The following is a 17,748-nucleotide window of genomic DNA, read 5'->3' as shown; positions in this document are numbered from 1 at the left end:
CGACGTGTTTCTGAGTGGTATGTCAGGCGCACTCCTTTGTCAAGCTGGATATGCAGGATGGTGGGACCTCTATATATATGGCAATATGGCGCCATCTATAAAAAGTAGAAGGACCACCCACTTAAAACCACTTTAGCCACCTAAAAATCAAGAAAATTTCCACACAGAGACATTGATGCTTCCAAGTCCTACATAGAAATCTGGTTCCAGGATGGAGTCTTGGCGTTTTTACTTATGGACTCACTTATATGGATTGCTTTTTTTTCCTAATGATCATATCATTTGTGCTGATACTATAATATTATTGGATACACTTCTTTCTCCCGCACCAGATACATATTTTACAGTTTCTACCACAAGCAAAAGGAGAATATCTTTGTTCAGGCAGCACCCTCTAGAGTGAACCTTTCTAAAGCAAGATACTCACTTCACCTCTTGTTCCTCAAGATATCAAGTTTTCCTGTGCATACTGACCAACAGTGCAGTGAAGCAAAAGATGTAACACCACACTATTCCCCATGTAAATACAGAAGCAGGTATAGTTATGGAATTGGGTTTAGCACCAGAAGTGGGGGACAGGTCTTAGATACAGCACAGTTGGGTTTAGCACCAGAGATGGAGAGTTGAGCTAAGTGGGATACAGTAAGCGAAGGAGTGTTTTATGACCACATACTTACATGTTTGTATACTGCAGCCTTTAATGTATTATAAGCCATAGAACTGTACTGATAACTGCACCAACATAAGGAAAAAGGGCTATTAAGTAAAAAAAAAAAAAAAAAAACTGTACATCTTGTCCAGGAGCTCTTCTTTCCGAAAGAGGATTACCAAGGTCATATTTTGTAGATTTCATGTATTCTAGACAACTGGATAAAGAGCTTCTAATATCTATGGGTACCGTAACATCTATATGATACCACTAGCTTTACAAATCGATCATTTTCAACTTGTTTTGGTGATACATTTGTTTCTGAACAAATCCACAGCCACCAATTAAGACAAAATAATAAATAAATGAGAATATCCATAATACGTAAAACCACAGTCCTCAACTTCCAGGATTACACAGATCCCTTATTTCCAAAAAGCTGTAAAGGTCTGTCTTCAAAAACACCATCAACATGTTTTTGTGACTAAATGCACAGATATCCTTTAGGAAAGATTGGAGATGCCACTTGAGTATGAAGTGTACATAGTTTGTCTTTAGGATAAAAAAAAAATCCTTTTGAAAAGAGAAGTCCCAAATTATTTGTGCTCCTTAGTAGGTGCATAGTAGAGTTCCATGGGTTTATTTACTTTCCAGTACTTTTCACTGACCAGTTCCAAGGAAAATGAGCCATTTAAAACCTAAAAAATAGACATTTCATGGTTATTGAATTTGTTATCAAAGTCTGCAATTTTCTTTCCAGCAATGTTTTATGTAATTTTTAAGATGATCATACACAGCACCATCAAAACACTATATTAGGTAACCAAACAGCAAATAAGGTGAGAGTCACAATGCAATTATTGAAAATGACTTGTGCATTCAAAAATTATAAACAAAAATTCCAATAAATAAGAATCAACTTAAATGTGTTACATTTACTTTAAATACAAAATAACACAATTAAACTATGATGCTATTAACAAGTCAACATGTAATCGCCACTAGATGGAATTCTGTTCTTTGACTGGATATCTGCTGCTATCTAGTGGCAATCACATGTTGGTGTAGCCTCTATGATGTATACACTGTACAGGACCAGGTCCCATTGATAGAAGACTCAATAGTTATCCTTAGGATAATACTCTTTATAGAATATGTGTTTTACTGATAAATGTTTTTTTTATTAAGGTTTTCTTTGTTGGTATGATAGATAAAGAATATCTTTAAACCCCCAAATCTGTGGAATGACTTGAAGACTGCAGTCCTCAAATGGCCACTATCAAATGTACCTGAACTTAAGCAGTTCTGCACAGAAGAGTGGACAAATTTTCCTAGATACAAGTCTAGATGTGCTAAGTTAGTAGAGACATATCCCAACAGACTAAAGGCTGTAATTAAAGCAAACGGTGGTTCAACAAAATCTGACACAAGGGATGATCCCTTTTCCAACTCATTGATTGTTTTTTATTTTTCTTACATGTTGGTGTTATATCTTTCACTTGGATGTTATAAGTTGCACTGAGTAAATACAGCTGGATAAAGCAAAAACTGTCTTCATTAAAGGCTGCAAAGCAACAAAATGTGAATATTTTAAAGGGGGTGAATATTTCTCCATACCCACTGTATACATTAAATAGAATACAGTTGGGAAAGCAGAGCTGGGGAAAGACTGAGGAAGGAAGGTAATTCTGTTAAAGTTAGTTTACTAGAAACACCCAAAAGAACCGTGTGTCCAAAATTAGCCTCCGAAGATGCAATATCGACCTTGTACAGCTTGGTAAAGGTATGATTAGAAGAACAGATATGCCTGAAAACCTATGAATCTGATGCCTGGTGGCGAAAAGCTGACAAGGTATTTACTGCCCAAGCACAATAAGTTGTAACTGGAAATGGAGGATTCAGGTGTAGATGGCATAAGCTAATGAATCCAACAAGAAATGGTGGCCTCAGAGGCCACCTAGCCTCTCTGTAACCCAACAGTGACCACAAAGGGGGAATTCGACTGGTGGAAAGAGGCTGTAGCATTTAAATAAACATAGCAGCCTTGACCACGTTTATGCAATGGAGAGCTATCTCCCATGAGGAACTGGTTTAGGATAGCATGTTAAAAAGACAATATCCTCTTAGGTGAAAGGAAGATTCCACCTTGGAAAAGAAAGCTGGCTTTGGGCAAAACTTGACTTGTTCTTATACAAGACCAGATAAGGAGGCTAGTAAGATAGGACTGCCAATCCGGAAACTCTTTAAACCTAAGGCTGACCATACATTATACAATTTTCCGTTTGATTTAACAAAACCATATAATATGAGGTCAAGCCTAAACACTTTCAGTTTTTTATGCAACCAGGCAGGCCCCTTGCACTACATAGTTAAAAGGTAAATCTGAAAGAAATTGAATAAGAAAGTTGTATAACGTATTGCCAGCTTTACAGGTAGCCAACAAAAAGATGAATTTCTGGGTAAAAGTAAACAAAATGATGACAGCAGGAGACAAGACACCTATCCTGAGGACCTGGCTTTCAAACAGTCAGCTGATTTATTGCAGTGCAGGATCAAAGATGGGTTCCTGAGTCAGCAAGTATGAACAAAGAGGGAGGACCAGGGAATATCTATGACCAGACAAATACCAACAAGGTCATTCTGGTGCCACTAGAATGATCATAAACCCTTGAAATTGATCTTTCAGAGCATCTAAGGTAGATACTTTAAAATAGGAAAGGAAAGTATAAGTCTCATGGAGACACCAGTGAATCTGTCACCCCTTGCCAGAGATCCTTAGTCCTGGCTACAAACCTTTCTACCTTGTGGTTGAGACAAGACTCCATCAGGTCCACATCTGGCTCCCCTCACCAAAAGTACAACTATTTGAATGTATCTGGGTGGAGAAGCCACTTCCCTAACCCTGGCACTGGTGACTTAGTAAACCTGTCAATAATTTACATCTGGAATGGACATTGTGGGAAGAACCAGAATGTGATTTTCTGCCCATTACAAGATGTGGCAAACCCCCAGCACTACAGAAACCTTTTTTTCCTCCTTGGTGCAGTGATGTGCGCCATTGCCATGGTGCTGTCAGACTGCCCTCTTACTGGATGTCCTTCCAGAGAACTTGTCCAGCACAGGAGTGGAGGACATTTTAAATGTCCAATGTTTCAGCATTTTGATAAAAAGTGGAGCCTTCTCTTGAGACCAGAGACAAGAGAGACTAAACTTAATCTGCTGCTGTGACCCGCATGGGTAAAGCAGAAGTTCCCTTTAATGAAAGCAGAACACTTGGGGTTACACTTGGGCAAAGGGCATCATATTGTGTGAAACTGCTGCCTTTTGTATGAACTAATTCTGAACTTATTTTTCACATGGTAATCTGGGATCATACAGGGGCTAAATATAGAAGAACATCTAATACCCATACAACTGAATGTCCAACTGTGGTCCACCCATTGTAGTATGTGTTAGAGCTGTTTCACCACTGAGCACTGCCCACCAACATGTGTCTGTTATTGAAACAAGCACCAGGTAAAGAACATGACCACCCAAGGAAGCTGTTGCCTGCATATTATTTCTCTCTGATTACAACTCTGTTGACAGAAGCAACATAGCTGACTGTCATTAGGAAGCAGACATTTCCAGTAATATATGGTGAAAAAAGAAAGGGTTGAAAATACCCATTTCAAGTGAATTAATAGGATGTAGGTTTACAGTCTAGGAGTGTTCACTGTTCAGTTTTTTCGGTTTGCATTAGGACTTTGATGATCTAGGTTGGATCCAAGTTCCCAGCTTAGCATGCTCATCTCTAATAATCGTGGTGGGAAATAACACCGCTTTGAATACCACTAAACAATATCAATGCGAGCAAACACAGAAAACAAAACACTTACCGTAAATTGCCCATTGGCTGTAGCAATGTATATAGTATACTGCTTTTCACTGGCAGCATTCAGACTCATCTGGTTGGTCTCTCCTTTATTCCGAAATTCTTCAAGAGCCAATCTTACAGCAAGGTATTTAGATAAGTGATCAACTGTAGCATTTCCAGAAGTCTTTATGTACCTTCAAGATAAGACAATGGTAAAGTGATGTCTTTGTTTTATAAGGATACGTGTGTGTGTGTAGAATGACAGTTGTATAACTACTAAGACTGCTCACGAAACAAACAGCTAAGGAAGCATCACGAGTCTTCCTGTGACACTGTTGTTAATTTGATTATACTATATTTAAGACAACAGCATTACACCTGAGCAATTTGAACAGAATTGTGAGTTCAATAATATTATATTATATGCTTCCACTGAAAGCTCATGTGAAGTTATATAAATAGATAAATAGATATTCAGTCTGATAGTAATAATCTGATAGTAATAATACCCTTCATTGTCATAGTTTCACTTCTACTATCCTGTTACAGCAGTTTCCCCCAGTGTGTTTAAAGCTGAACTCCAGGCAGATATAAAAAGACATAAAAAATGCAGCTCTGCATTAAAAAAAAAGGTAAACTCCAAAAAGCTTTTAACTCACCCCCCCTCCTTTTAAAAACATGAAAAATAATTTTGTACCTATATAGTTCCTTTAAAGCGATAGCCCAACTTTTACTCCCATGTCTTCACAGGGCTCCCTTCCAGATCTCTGCAGCAGCATCTGACCCATAAATCAATACAGGTCTCTCAGCGCCGAGTGACCAATATTCATTTATGGGTCAGATTTTTAAGGTGAGGGCACATCTTGAACCCAGTGGTGACACAAGAGTAAAATTGATTTGATTCACAGCACTGGGACTTTGTGGTTAAAGTGCTTTGCAGCATTAGTTTTGTGGTGACATTAGCATTTATTCTGCTTATTTTACAGCACCAGGACTTTGGTCACTATTTGAGCTCCCAACACTGTTTTCTAATGAGTGCATGATCTGTTTACAGTTAACATAACACTGACATTTTTTGGATCACACATTTGCTTGGATTTAGGACTAATATCGTACTTTATCATTTTGTACTTTATTTTTGTGGTATGCAGTATTATTGTTAGCTTAAGGACTTTTATTTTATTTTTTGATATACAGCAGCGCTCCACTAATTAGTTTAGCGGTGACTGTGAAAAGCAGACTCTGTCTTCTGTCGGACTGCTACTGTGTTTCCCCGACCACCCTGACGAAGTGTGCTGCATCTGTAGCTTGCTGTACGAGTATGACATCATAGGAATCTGATAGAGTAGGGATCTGGAAAAAACAAAGCCTGCCTTTCTTTAAAGTTGATGTGTCCACCAAAGAATAATTGTAGAGCGCTCAGTAAAGCAGAGTTGTAAATAGCTGAAGTGGGTGAGGATGCAGGCTTTGATTTCTGCCAGATCATTACTCTGCTGTCTTAGACAGAGCTGACAGTTTCTTATGTTGATATACAGCAAGTTACAGATATTGCATACTCTGGAGGGGCAGCACAATAGCAATCCAAGAGAAAACTAAGTCTGGCTTTGTCCTATTGCTCACCCTTACACCCACCACAAAGCCAACCCCAAAATCAGTGAGCTGAGGAAAAAGGCACAGGAGGTCGGTAGTGGGTAGAGCAGGGAGGAGACAGACAGGCAGAACCTAACCTAATCAAATTTTAATAAACTCGCCCAAAGTACAGAAAAACTACCCATGGCCATTCAGCAGACAGGTCACCCTGCTGCCTATGGCCTCTGAAGAATGACTTCAGTGAAGGAGAACGCGTTAATGCAGAAGAAAATCTTTTATCAGAGAACACATGATAAAAAAGGTAAAAAAAAAGGTAAAAAAAACTATTCTGTCCAAAGATAAGGCCAATGTATTTGTAAAATACAAACACGTGTAAGTACCTGAATTTGACTTGGTATGTGCCTTTAGCAATCTCTGTACAGCAGAAGGAAGGGGAGAGAGGTGATCCCTGGTGCTGCACATCTGTGTGATCCTATAGCGGTAGTAAGAGTGCCAACTTCAGCCTGGACTCCAACCAGGCCACAACCCAACGCGTTTCACTCCACCCTCGGAGCCTAGTCATCGGGATGGGCAGAGCGCAATGTGATGGGTGCGTGGCCTGGTTGGAGTCCAGGTTGAGGTTACCACTCTTACACTACTGCTATAGGATCACAAGGATGTGAGGCACCAGGGATAACTTCTCTCCTCTTACTTGAGGTACAGTAGGAGCCAGGATGGGCTACATCCATTGCCAGCAATCCCAGTGGCGGATGCTGAAGAATCTACATATATACCCTATATCAGCTGAGCCTGAGCGGCACACAAAGCAACACTATGGGTCACCCTGTACAGCAGAGCTCAGGATGGCAGAAGAAGAAGGAGCACACAGAACCATTTAGGTATGCTGTAGTGCTCATGTGCTAACAAGGCATATGCTGTTAGTGGAAGAAAGCATAGTGACAGAGAGAGAAGGTGAAGGAGAGACAGGACCTGTAAATGTTATACTGCAATAGAGAAAAATCAGGTCTTCTATCCTGGAGTTCAGATTTAAATATCATTATGCAGTGCAGAATGGACCAGAGTTAGACAACTCTGTGTAGCACACTCTTACTGACCTAGTCACACCCCCCACCTCTTTCTCCACATTACAAACGGATGTGCTGCTGGGTGTAGCCAGTACCTATCTATGCAAAAAAATAATAAACTGGAAGGGCAGGAATTAACATTTTCAATAAGAGAAAATCAGCTGAAAGGGAAGTATGGATTAAAAAAAAATATATACATACTTACCAAGATGGCTACAGTACAGATTCCAGCTGCAGCTTTGCCCCCTGCTGTCTCTAAGACTGAGAACTGAGTGATCAGAAACCGCTGATCGCTCAGTTCTCAGTCTTCAGCCTGCAGAGAGCTGGTGACTGTCAGTCACCAGTTCTCTGCTCTGCCCCTCCAGCATTTACTGAAACGCTAAGCTGGGAAGAGGAAGGGAGTGGCTGGCTCAGTCACCCAGCAGCTCACTGAGAGGCTGAGCCAGCTGCCGATCCAAGCATCTGGGAGAATCCAAACTGTAAAGTTGTGATCTTTCCCTTGCCTGCCCTGGCTGAGTGGCATCAGCCGACAGCAAGCTTTAGCCCCTTGTCTGAAAAAGGTTAACAGGACTTGCGAAGACACTGCATTTTTGTGATCCATAGGACAAGTATAGCCAAAATAGCTTCGGTAATACTTCTCCTTTATAAATCATGACATGTATCACTATAGGACAATACAATCAACAAGAGTGCAAGCCTTCATTTGGGCTCTTAACACATTTTCAGTGTTTGTAGCTTCAGTACAGCTTTGCTTGAAATTATACAGGTATAGTGATGAAATCACAAAGTACAGATGATATTCTTTTACCGTGTCTGAGCATTATCATCTTTCTCCATTAGTGTTGGGTGAGGCCTAAAGACCAACTCAATCTCATTGGATCCATCCAACACAGGATCAATTGTTACAGTCTCATTATTTGCATCCAGCTCCAAACCAGAATCATCAGATGTTTTTGTCCTCTTATTGCTGGGCCCAGCTTCTTGATTGCTGTGTACAGAAGCATTACTGCAGTGGGAACTGTCTGCATTATCTTCAGCTCCACTTCCATTTTCCACTTGTTGCTTCTTCCCCCTTTGTAATCTGTAATGCAATATTTATTCTGTCACAAATGTAACAGTGTTTTATCCATAAATGTGTGTTCCATGACAAACCATAAACAATTAGTGTTTTGGAAGCTGTCATGAAGGGAACATGTGAGCTTGTCCCTTTCCAAGATCTGCAACAAGCAAATGCAACTCAGAACAGAATGCGCAACGACATTAGTGACAACAGAAGATGAACAGGGCTTGAGACCGTTTACTTTTGCAATACACAATAATAAAAATATCAAATATTCAGATTTTCATGTTGTTTCTATTAGAGAGGCAAGGATAAAGCGGGTTAAATGAAGGAGATGGCCTTGGGTAACTTACTTAAAAGGCTTTCTCCATGTTTATTTTATACGGCTAATGGTTTTCAGCTCAAATATGTTCTTATTTGGACAAGTATTTCAAATGCACCCAACAATTTATTAGGCCAGGCCTTTTTTTTATTAACACTTTACCCTTTTAAAGTGATTGCTGTATGTATTGAATCAAATTGATATCTTGTGACATATATTTGTATTACAAAAGATTACACATTCATTATATTGTTCATACAGTAAAGCAGTCATTTCTACACATTTACACTTCCTTACAATAGGTGCCCACACACTATCTCCAATCGCTACATGTGTAGATCATAGAAAAATATTGATGGTTTACGTTTTCCAAAAATGTTTTTATATTAAAAAGAGAAAATTCTAAATTGGCTTACCATTTTGTTCTTCTCCTGCGGTTTTGTTTATTTTCCAGAAGAAGAAACTGGTAAGCAGATTAGAATGTTCTCCTTTCCCTGTACACAGCACAAAACAGAAGATACCTAAAATAATTACCCGTACATTAACTCTTAACTGGGATATGATATATGCAACGCCATTAATTAAATTTGTCTAGAAAATAATTTATTTAATTTTATGTCGTTTAAAAGCAATAGAAAAACAAATCAAAAGATCTGCAGAATGCTGAACAAGAAGGGTAAGCATATATAGATAAGGTACCATTTCATGAACATTTAACTCTTTAAAACAATTAAAACTCAAAATATGAAAATAGTGATGTGTGTAATATGGTGCGTACAACCCAGCATCATAAACTGATGTCATAGCAAGGACCAGAAATAAATAACTGAGAAATGATCTTAGAAAGAGGGGTACTTAAAGGGCTATAGAGAACATTCAATGTTGTTCTTTCTCTAACAATGATTACTTTTAAAGCATCTATAATTCACTGCAAATAAATATAATTAACATTTAATGTAAACACAGCTGTCTAACACAAGGATCTATTTGGTGAGCTTTTTTACCAATAATGTTACCAATTGTAACACTCAGCAGGCCCACAGTTTTCACTCTAATAGTTTGTACTGCCATCAGAAAATTGTGACTCACACTGTCACTAAATATTTTATGGAACATACATTTCTACCAACACTTTAGGAGACATGGAATGAGAGTGACGCTTGTAACAAATACAGTCCCAAAATATGTTCACTTGTTTATTATGTACCATAATCTACTCAGGTATCTCTGTAAGGTTTTATGTACAAGGCTATTAAATGCATACAGCACACTGCCCAGTACATCTGATTAAAGCAGTATTAACCCCAAAAGCAAACATTTTTTAGATTGCAGTTTACAAATTCTTAGATGTGATGGCTGTAATAGTTACCTTTTTTAGGCTTTCTTTCTTCTAATTTCATCTGGTGGCCCAGCCAGTAAGTCTGTTGTTTTGCAAAAGCTCTCCAGCAGAATGTATCAGTGTACATGGATGAGACAAACCACTGGATGACCAGGGGTGATTAAAGTGATCTGCTTTTTTTTTCCTCATGCAAAGCCTTTATCTCAAAAAGAAAACAAAACTGTTTTCTGAAACTGCATGTAAAGCGTGAGCTGAAGTTTGGCTTCAAATTGTTAGTGGTTCTAAATCTGCTAATACATTTAACACTGCCCCCCCAGACTAACAATGCTGATGTCTGCTGTGCTCCCCTGTACTCATTCTTACAGAGCTGTGTCTCACTAAACAAGGTGTGTTACTGGGCAGACGACCAGGTGAGAACAGGGAGAAATAAAGCCAAAGAAAAAACAAAAACAGCCACCACATCTAACGATTGGTAAGCAGAAATATAATACATTTTTGGTTTTGGCTTTAATACTGCTCTAATATCTGTTGGCAGATAAAAAGTTTGGAGGGTACAACCCAATCACAGGTTAATGACCCCAGTTGTGTGTATGTAACAGTGTGTTCACTATAGATGTGAATGAAATTTATAAACTTGCGAAAAGATGATAATTTAGGATATACAGTATTTACTAGGTATCAAGCACCAAGAGTACCTATGTATCTGAAGTTTTAAGACACTTTAGGTTGACTTTAAAACTTTTTTTTATTTTTTTTTGCTTAATGTCTGTTGAGTTTATGCAATGGGGTTCAATAGAATTGCATGTAGAATATCAAGTACCTTAAGGCCTCTTGCACACGATACTCCTGTTTGAGCATCTCGCGGCTTGAAAATGCTCAGTACAGCTTTTTGAGGTAAAATACAGCCCATTAATTGTAATGTGTCTATGCACACAGGCGCGTAAAGAAGCGCTGTGCATTCTTCAGTAAGAACAAAATAGAAAAATCTGCATTTTTGGTCAGTAATTTAAGCCTCAATGCACGCAAATACTCGCGAATACTCGCAAATACATGCAAAAAAAAAGGTCTGGAAAAAGTAGATGCTCAAACAGGAGTATTGTGTGCAAGAGGCCAAAGGGAGATGCTCAAACGGGAGTATCGTGTGCAAGAGGCCTAAAAAAAACAAACTATTCCTAAAAACAAACCAACCCTAGAAAAAATGTTTTGCTTTACACTTAATAAATACAAAAAAAGAAACAGGAAAAAAATAAAAGATTGCACATAAACACGGAATGGTTGGAGAGGATGGAACAGAAGTCAAAAGGGGGCAATGGAGTTTCCATTTGTCTGTCTGCATATGTTTTCCAAGTCAGTGACTCAAAGCAATGAAGTGAGTAGACACGCATGACAGACAGGCAACTAGCATCTTAATAGGAAAAGCTCAGACATCCCAGTCTCTGTGTGTCTCATTACAGATTTCTTTTAGGGAACAAGATTGCCTGAAAAGTCTTCTGTAGTTGTAGCAGTAAATCAAAAATATCTGCATTCTAAAATCTGAGCAGAGGTTTTAATAACAACATTACTATTGAGAAGACAATAATTCTGACTGATGTCAATGACTATGTATACCCTCAACACTGAAAAGGGGCTTTAGGTTAGAGCTCTTGTTTTATATTAAGCGTTTAGTGTTACTGGTTGTAGTTAAGTGGTAGTAAACTCCTTTTCTGCTCTTGTACCTACAGGTAAACCTATAATAAGGCTTTATCTGTAGGTACAGTGAATATCTCCTAAACTTGTGGTGTTTAGAAGATATTCACACTGGATGCCGCCAGTGACGTCACTGGCGCATGCGCTCTGAAGGAGATTGAATGGATTCAATTGCTATAAACTAGCTGATGCCTCTCCTTACGAACACTACTTAAAAGAAAACTCCCATTCTGACTTATATAATGCAAGGACTTTAGGAAACTTTTTTGTAGCATCATACTTTTTTTCTGGTCTAAAAAAGTGAATACAGGTTCCCCTAAACTAAGGCAGCCCAATCCTAATGCCTTAAATGTATTTCAGTATATGCCACAACATTTTTTGTGTGTTTACTCACTCAAATAAATGTCAGTGAAATATTTATTGTAGATAAAAACGCTGAGAGAAAAGTTTTGTAAACCAGATGTGCTCCGAGAGAGACCTCAAGCAAAGGTTGTAATTAGACCACAGTATTTGATGTTTTCTTTAGTTTTCTTCTATGCTTTTTACAAATGCAGATAAAACAGTTACTGTACATAATGGTAGGTCTCCACCTTGAAATATTTTGTTACCTAGAGTTTTACCTGTTCATTGCTTGTATCTTAAGACCTTCTTCAATACTGTGGCTCAGTGCTTGTTGATTGTTATGTTTGCTGATCCGGGCCAGTACTCTTTCCTGATGAGCTTCATATTCATCTCGGCTTGGGTAGATCTTACTGATGAGGGCATCAAAGTTTGGATCTGGACGCAATGATCTTTTGGAGACCAATTTTTTACGGCATGTTGGACATTCTTTATTTCTGTGGAGAACAGATGGGCCGAAGTTTGAAAATGCACATAAAATACAAATCTAAAAGATGTAATCCCAGGATTTTTTCTGTCCAAATACTGAGCTGCTTATTCCTTACATGCAGTGACCTACTACTTTTCTTTCTGTACATTTTATGTACCAAGCATTAAAGTTATTTTCAAATAAATAGTAAGCTATAAGTCTTAGTTTACCATATTATACACCATAACTGCATTAATGCTTATTGCCTAACTCCAGCCAAAACTCTTTTTTTATTAAATAGACTGGGGAAGGATCAGTTTAGGCCTCATGCACATGGGTGCCTGGGGCTCTACAATGTAAAATTCAGGCATCTTATACTGTACAATTAATAAGTAATATTTAAATGTTAAGGGAAGTTAATATTTTAACTGTATGGACAGGATCTCCTCTGATGGGATTTTTTAGGGCATGAATGTCAACGTGATATAAAATGTTAAACAATATACTTTATTACCATATACTGTATATGAAAAAGACACAAGACGTCAACATGGATTACGACTTAAGGACAGGCCTATTTCTGACACTTGTTGTTTACAATTTAAAATCTGTATTTTATTGCTCGAAAATTACTTAGAACCCCCAAACATTGTATATATTTTTTTAGCAGAGACCCTAGAGAATAAAATGAAGATTGCTGCAATACTTTATGTCATACCGTATTTACGCAGCGGTCCTACAAACGAAATTTTTGTTTTTAAAAATACACTTTTTTGAATAAAAAAATTAGAAAATAATAAAGTTAGCCAAATTTTTTTTATAATGTGAAAGATAATGTTATGCCAAGTAAATAGATACCCAACATGTCATGCTTCAAAATTGCGCACACTCGTGGAATGGCGACAAACACTGGTACTTAAAAATCTCCATAGGCAACACTTTAAAATTTCTACAGGTTACCAATTTAGAGTTACAGAGGAGGTCTAGGGCTAGAATTATCGCACTCGCTCTAATGATTGCGGAGATACCTCACACGTGTGGTTTGAACACCGTTTACATATGTGGGCACGACTTGCGTGTGCGTTCGCTTCTGCGCCCGACATCAGAGGGACGGGGCGCTTTAAGTTTTTTTTTTCTTATTCATTTTACCTTTTATTTTTACACTGTCCCTTTAAAAAAAAAATTTTGATCACTTTTATTCCTATTACAAGGAAACATCCATTGTAATAGAAATAAGCAGGACAGGTCCTCTTTAATGTGAGATATGGGGGTCAAAAAGACCTCAGATCTCACATCTACACTAAAAAGCAAAAGAAAAATTCATTTTTTTTCCAGCATGAAAAAAAAGTGGGCCCTTTAAGGCTGTTGGGAGGAAGCAATGTATGATGTCGCTCTGGTCCTCCAAGGCCAAAAAGTCGAGTGGGGGCCATCTTGCCCTCACTCGACTTCCTGCCTTGGACATGGATGGACCAGATAGTTTCCCCGCTACCGACGGGGAAAAGTGGGGGGGGGGGGGGGGGACACCTCTTCTGCGGCCCATAAAAGTGATCCCGCAGGGACCACTTTTTTTGTGAAAGAGGACCGACCCCCTGTAAGAAACTACCGGTGTTACGGCTGCTATCTGGTCAAAGTACCAACGTAAAACTGTGGCGGGCGTTACGGAAGTGGTTAAAATATCAATGTGGTTATATAGGATAACACTATTGCTGAATGTACAGACGTAACCACGTCCATCTGTAAAAAACAGAGGTATAGACCCAACGCGTTTCCAAAAAAAAATGATAAATTTCTTCTTCAGGGGTGAGTGGTTACTATGTAAGAATTTTCTAGAAAATAAAGAGGGTATAGGTAAATTACATGTACATCAGTTAATGCGTAATACTCACAACATATATGTGTACATACTGACACTTTAAAGCCGCATAACAATAGCAGAAAACCCGCATCATCTTGAAAACGACACAGAGAAAAAGACACAGAGTTGTCATCCATAGTCTTTAATCTTAGGAAAATGATGGAAAAGAAATCCGTATATCATTGGCACACACACTCCTTTGAGCAATACGTTAAAGAAAACATTTCTCCTTTTGGATTACGGATACAAATTTTTCCAACATTAGACAATATTGGGGCATCATTCAAAAGTGAATGGGAGAAAAAAATTACAATTATGCTCAAAGGGGATGTACCTTCTGACTGAAAAGTATCAAAACAGACTTAAAGAACTGGATAAGAAATTAGATTTTGTTTATTCACTATAAAAAAAAACATCCAGCTTCCCCCACAATATGATAAAGAATTGAACAAGCACTTAGAACAGTATAACTGATAAATCCTGATTAAGAAGGAGAAGAAAACTACATAGGGACTAACTAGCATTCCAGGAGAATAGAGCCTACAACTGGAATTCATCTCGCCCGTGAACAAAACCTACCTTTAGGAAAGGAACTAATTACACTGAACGTGCTATGTGTGATATATCTTCTAATTCTTCTATCTTTATTTCCTCAAAAGGATCTTTGAAATCTATGAAATTATATAAATCAAAAAGGAATTCACAAGGTGACGGATCACAGTAGAGGTGCACAAAAAAACATATTACTTAGCAAGCACCTTCTACTGGCCCTACTGAGGGCCCTCACGTGGTGTCAGGTAACACTCATGGTACTATGGGTCTGTTTTCTCTTTCCTCCTCCAATGGCAACACTCTACCTATATACAGTATGTCCACACTAAACCCTATAGAATCACAACCAGGCAAGTCATCACAAGGGATTTTTTTAGAGCCAACGTCAGACAACTTACTCTTTAACGAGACAAGGAGAACACTAGACCAGCCTTTTTTAACCAGGGTGCCCAGGCACACTGGGGTGCCTTGAGGTTTCTTCACGGGTGCCTTGGCAAAATGCTTAAAAATTGCCCAGAAATTGTATACAGACCAGCGTGTGGCTGAAGGCTGCCTTTTAGTGACACAAAGCCACAAGTTTTCATTGTGCACCATTACAACCTTCAAGCTGTTTGATCCTCCCCTGCCCCTCTCCATCAGTGTTGGGGATACTAGTAATACTGTAATACTAGTCAGTAGCAGTTTGCAAAAGTGGATTTGCTTTTGAAGAATAACTCACCTCTAAATTTGGGTGTCCTACTTGTGTGGATGTTACTGCATTATGTAAAACTATTAGAAAAGTTTATACATTTTAGAATAGGGTGCCTTGAGACTGTCCATAATTTTTAAAGGGTGCCTCAAAATTGTCCATAATTTTTAAAGGGTGCCTTGACTGACAAAAGGTTGAGAAGCACTGCACTAGACCAAACACATCACTTCCATTAATTCAACATGATGATGAGACTCCTAATGTGGTCAACTTATCTAAATACACAAGGAAAATTGTGGTAGGGGGAGATAGCGGCTTTTTAAACAGACATTCGTTGGCACCACCCCCAGAGAGCAAAAATTGTGTGTAGAGGGTAAAGGCTCGTGCTGGTCTGCACGACAAGGTAATGCAGGCCAGCCACAGAGCCTGGGGGTTTAAATGTGCCACATATACTGAAAAAATATTTCCACACTTCCAAGCAATATTTAAAACAATGGATACAAATTTTATTAGTTTTTGTTTACAAAATAATACCAGAGAAAGGGAAAGACATACATATACAGTACAAAGATAGTATATTAAATTATATTCATTACACTCCAGGAAGCCCAATGATAGGGGCTGTACAGAATAGAAGAGGAGCTGGAACTACGCGTTTCGCAGATAATGCTTCTTCGGGCTCCAGCAAGTTAAGAACATTAATTTTTCTATAACATTGTTGTATCGTTGATTCTTACTGAATACATATATATAGTCTGTTGACTGGGTATGTGTCTTTCAAAAGAACATAGATGGGGAAGGACTAGGGAAGAGGGGGTAGGGAAAAGAATGGAGGGATAACATTTGAAACCCTGTGAGGATGAGATGAATAATTTCAAAGAAATATGTATATAGTAAAATATAAGTAAGCTTCCAAGGAGATGGTTGACGTGTGGTATTCAAAGGATTGGATATGCCATGGGGATGTTGATATGAAATGATTAGCCGTCTCTTTAAATAGCGCTGTTTAGGGGTTCCACTGACTGGATACCAGTCTCAGGGACCCCATCTTGTTCCATCAGCGCAGATTAAAAGAGTATACGGATCATAAAGAATCAAAAATTTGCTGGAAAGTATATCCCCGTGTATCAGCTGGCAATGGTAGCTGATACACGGGGATATACTTTCCAGCAAATTTTTGATACAGCTACCTTTCATACAGCTACCTTTCTAGATGTCCAAATCCACAAAGGTCCAGATGGGTTACTCTCTAGTGGTCTCTATAAAAAGCCCACAGCGGGCCACTTCATTCTACATGCAATCAATTTTCAGCCTTAACCCCTTATCACATCGATACAGTGTAACCAATATTTAAGGATCAGACGGAATTGCTCAGATGATATTATGTTTAAAAAAGAGGCAGATAAATTGAAGGAAAGACTTCTCTCCCGTGGCTACTTCTCTACATGCCTACAACACAAAGATGCAGCATGGTCTGCTTTATAACCACCCCCCCCCCCCCCCCTCTCCGTCACCAGAAAAGTAACCCTGTCCGCATTATAACTCGATTTTCCAACCAAAATTCTACAATTAGGCGGATTGTTCAGAAGTACTGGCACATGTTAACTATGGACCCTACAGTTGGCCCTATGGTGCCGGAGTCCCCTGCATTCACTTTTAGAAGAGCCAGGTCCCGCAAGAACAGGCTGGTCTCAGAGGGGTACAGGGGCGGTGCCACTAAGGACCCCTGTAAATGGTTTGGTACTTTCAACTGTGGGGGTTGTAACTACTGCAAGTACATGAATGTATCTCAAACTAATATTCTACCTAATTGAGAAATTTATACCACAGCACTTGCCAATTGTAAAACAAAACGGTAGGTTTATCTCCTCTTGTGCGACTGCTTATGTTTCTACATAGGTAAAACTAAAATGGAGTTTTGGCAACATGCATACCGTCACTTGACAAGTATGAGATCCTGCAACCCAGACCTCCCCCTGGGCAGACATGTTACTTCTATACATGGTGGTATTTTTCCTAGATTCTCTTTTGTGATTCTGGATCGAGTACACCCAGGTGAAAGGGGGACGACTTTAATAAAATTCTTCTACAGCGGGAACAGAGATGGATATTTAAATTAAATGTGATATGCCCCAGGCCTCAATGAATCTATATCATTCAAACCTTTCCTGGAAGGCTTTGTGTCAGGGGGTACAGAACTGGACTAATTCTGGTGATAGATTAGTCATATAGATTTTTTTATAATTGGGTCCATTGCCATGTTGATAATCTTTCCTTTT

General features: G+C 38.7%; 1 protein-coding gene across 2 annotated transcripts in view; it reads right to left on the bottom strand.

The window, feature by feature from the left end:
* Positions 1 to 292: 292 nt before the first annotated feature.
* Positions 293 to 17,748, bottom strand: part of RNF2 (ring finger protein 2) — a 56,076-nt gene continuing 38,620 nt past the window's right edge. For both annotated transcript variants that reach the window (XM_082266127.1, XM_082266126.1), the window contains exons 5-8: positions 12,187 to 12,402; positions 7,968 to 8,240; positions 4,528 to 4,699; positions 293 to 1,347 (exon numbers count right to left, since the gene is read on the bottom strand). In XM_082266127.1, coding sequence (XP_082122253.1) covers positions 1,246 to 1,347; positions 4,528 to 4,699; positions 7,968 to 8,240; positions 12,187 to 12,402 — 763 coding nt within the window. In that variant the 3' untranslated portion in view covers positions 293 to 1,245. The remainder of the gene's footprint in view (positions 1,348 to 4,527; positions 4,700 to 7,967; positions 8,241 to 12,186; positions 12,403 to 17,748) is intronic.

This window comes from Pelophylax lessonae, assembly GCF_965119305.1.
Source record: "Pelophylax lessonae genome assembly, chromosome: 8".
Lineage (NCBI taxonomy): Eukaryota > Metazoa > Chordata > Amphibia > Anura > Ranidae > Pelophylax > Pelophylax lessonae.
This window is presented reverse-complemented; position numbering and strand designations above follow the sequence as displayed.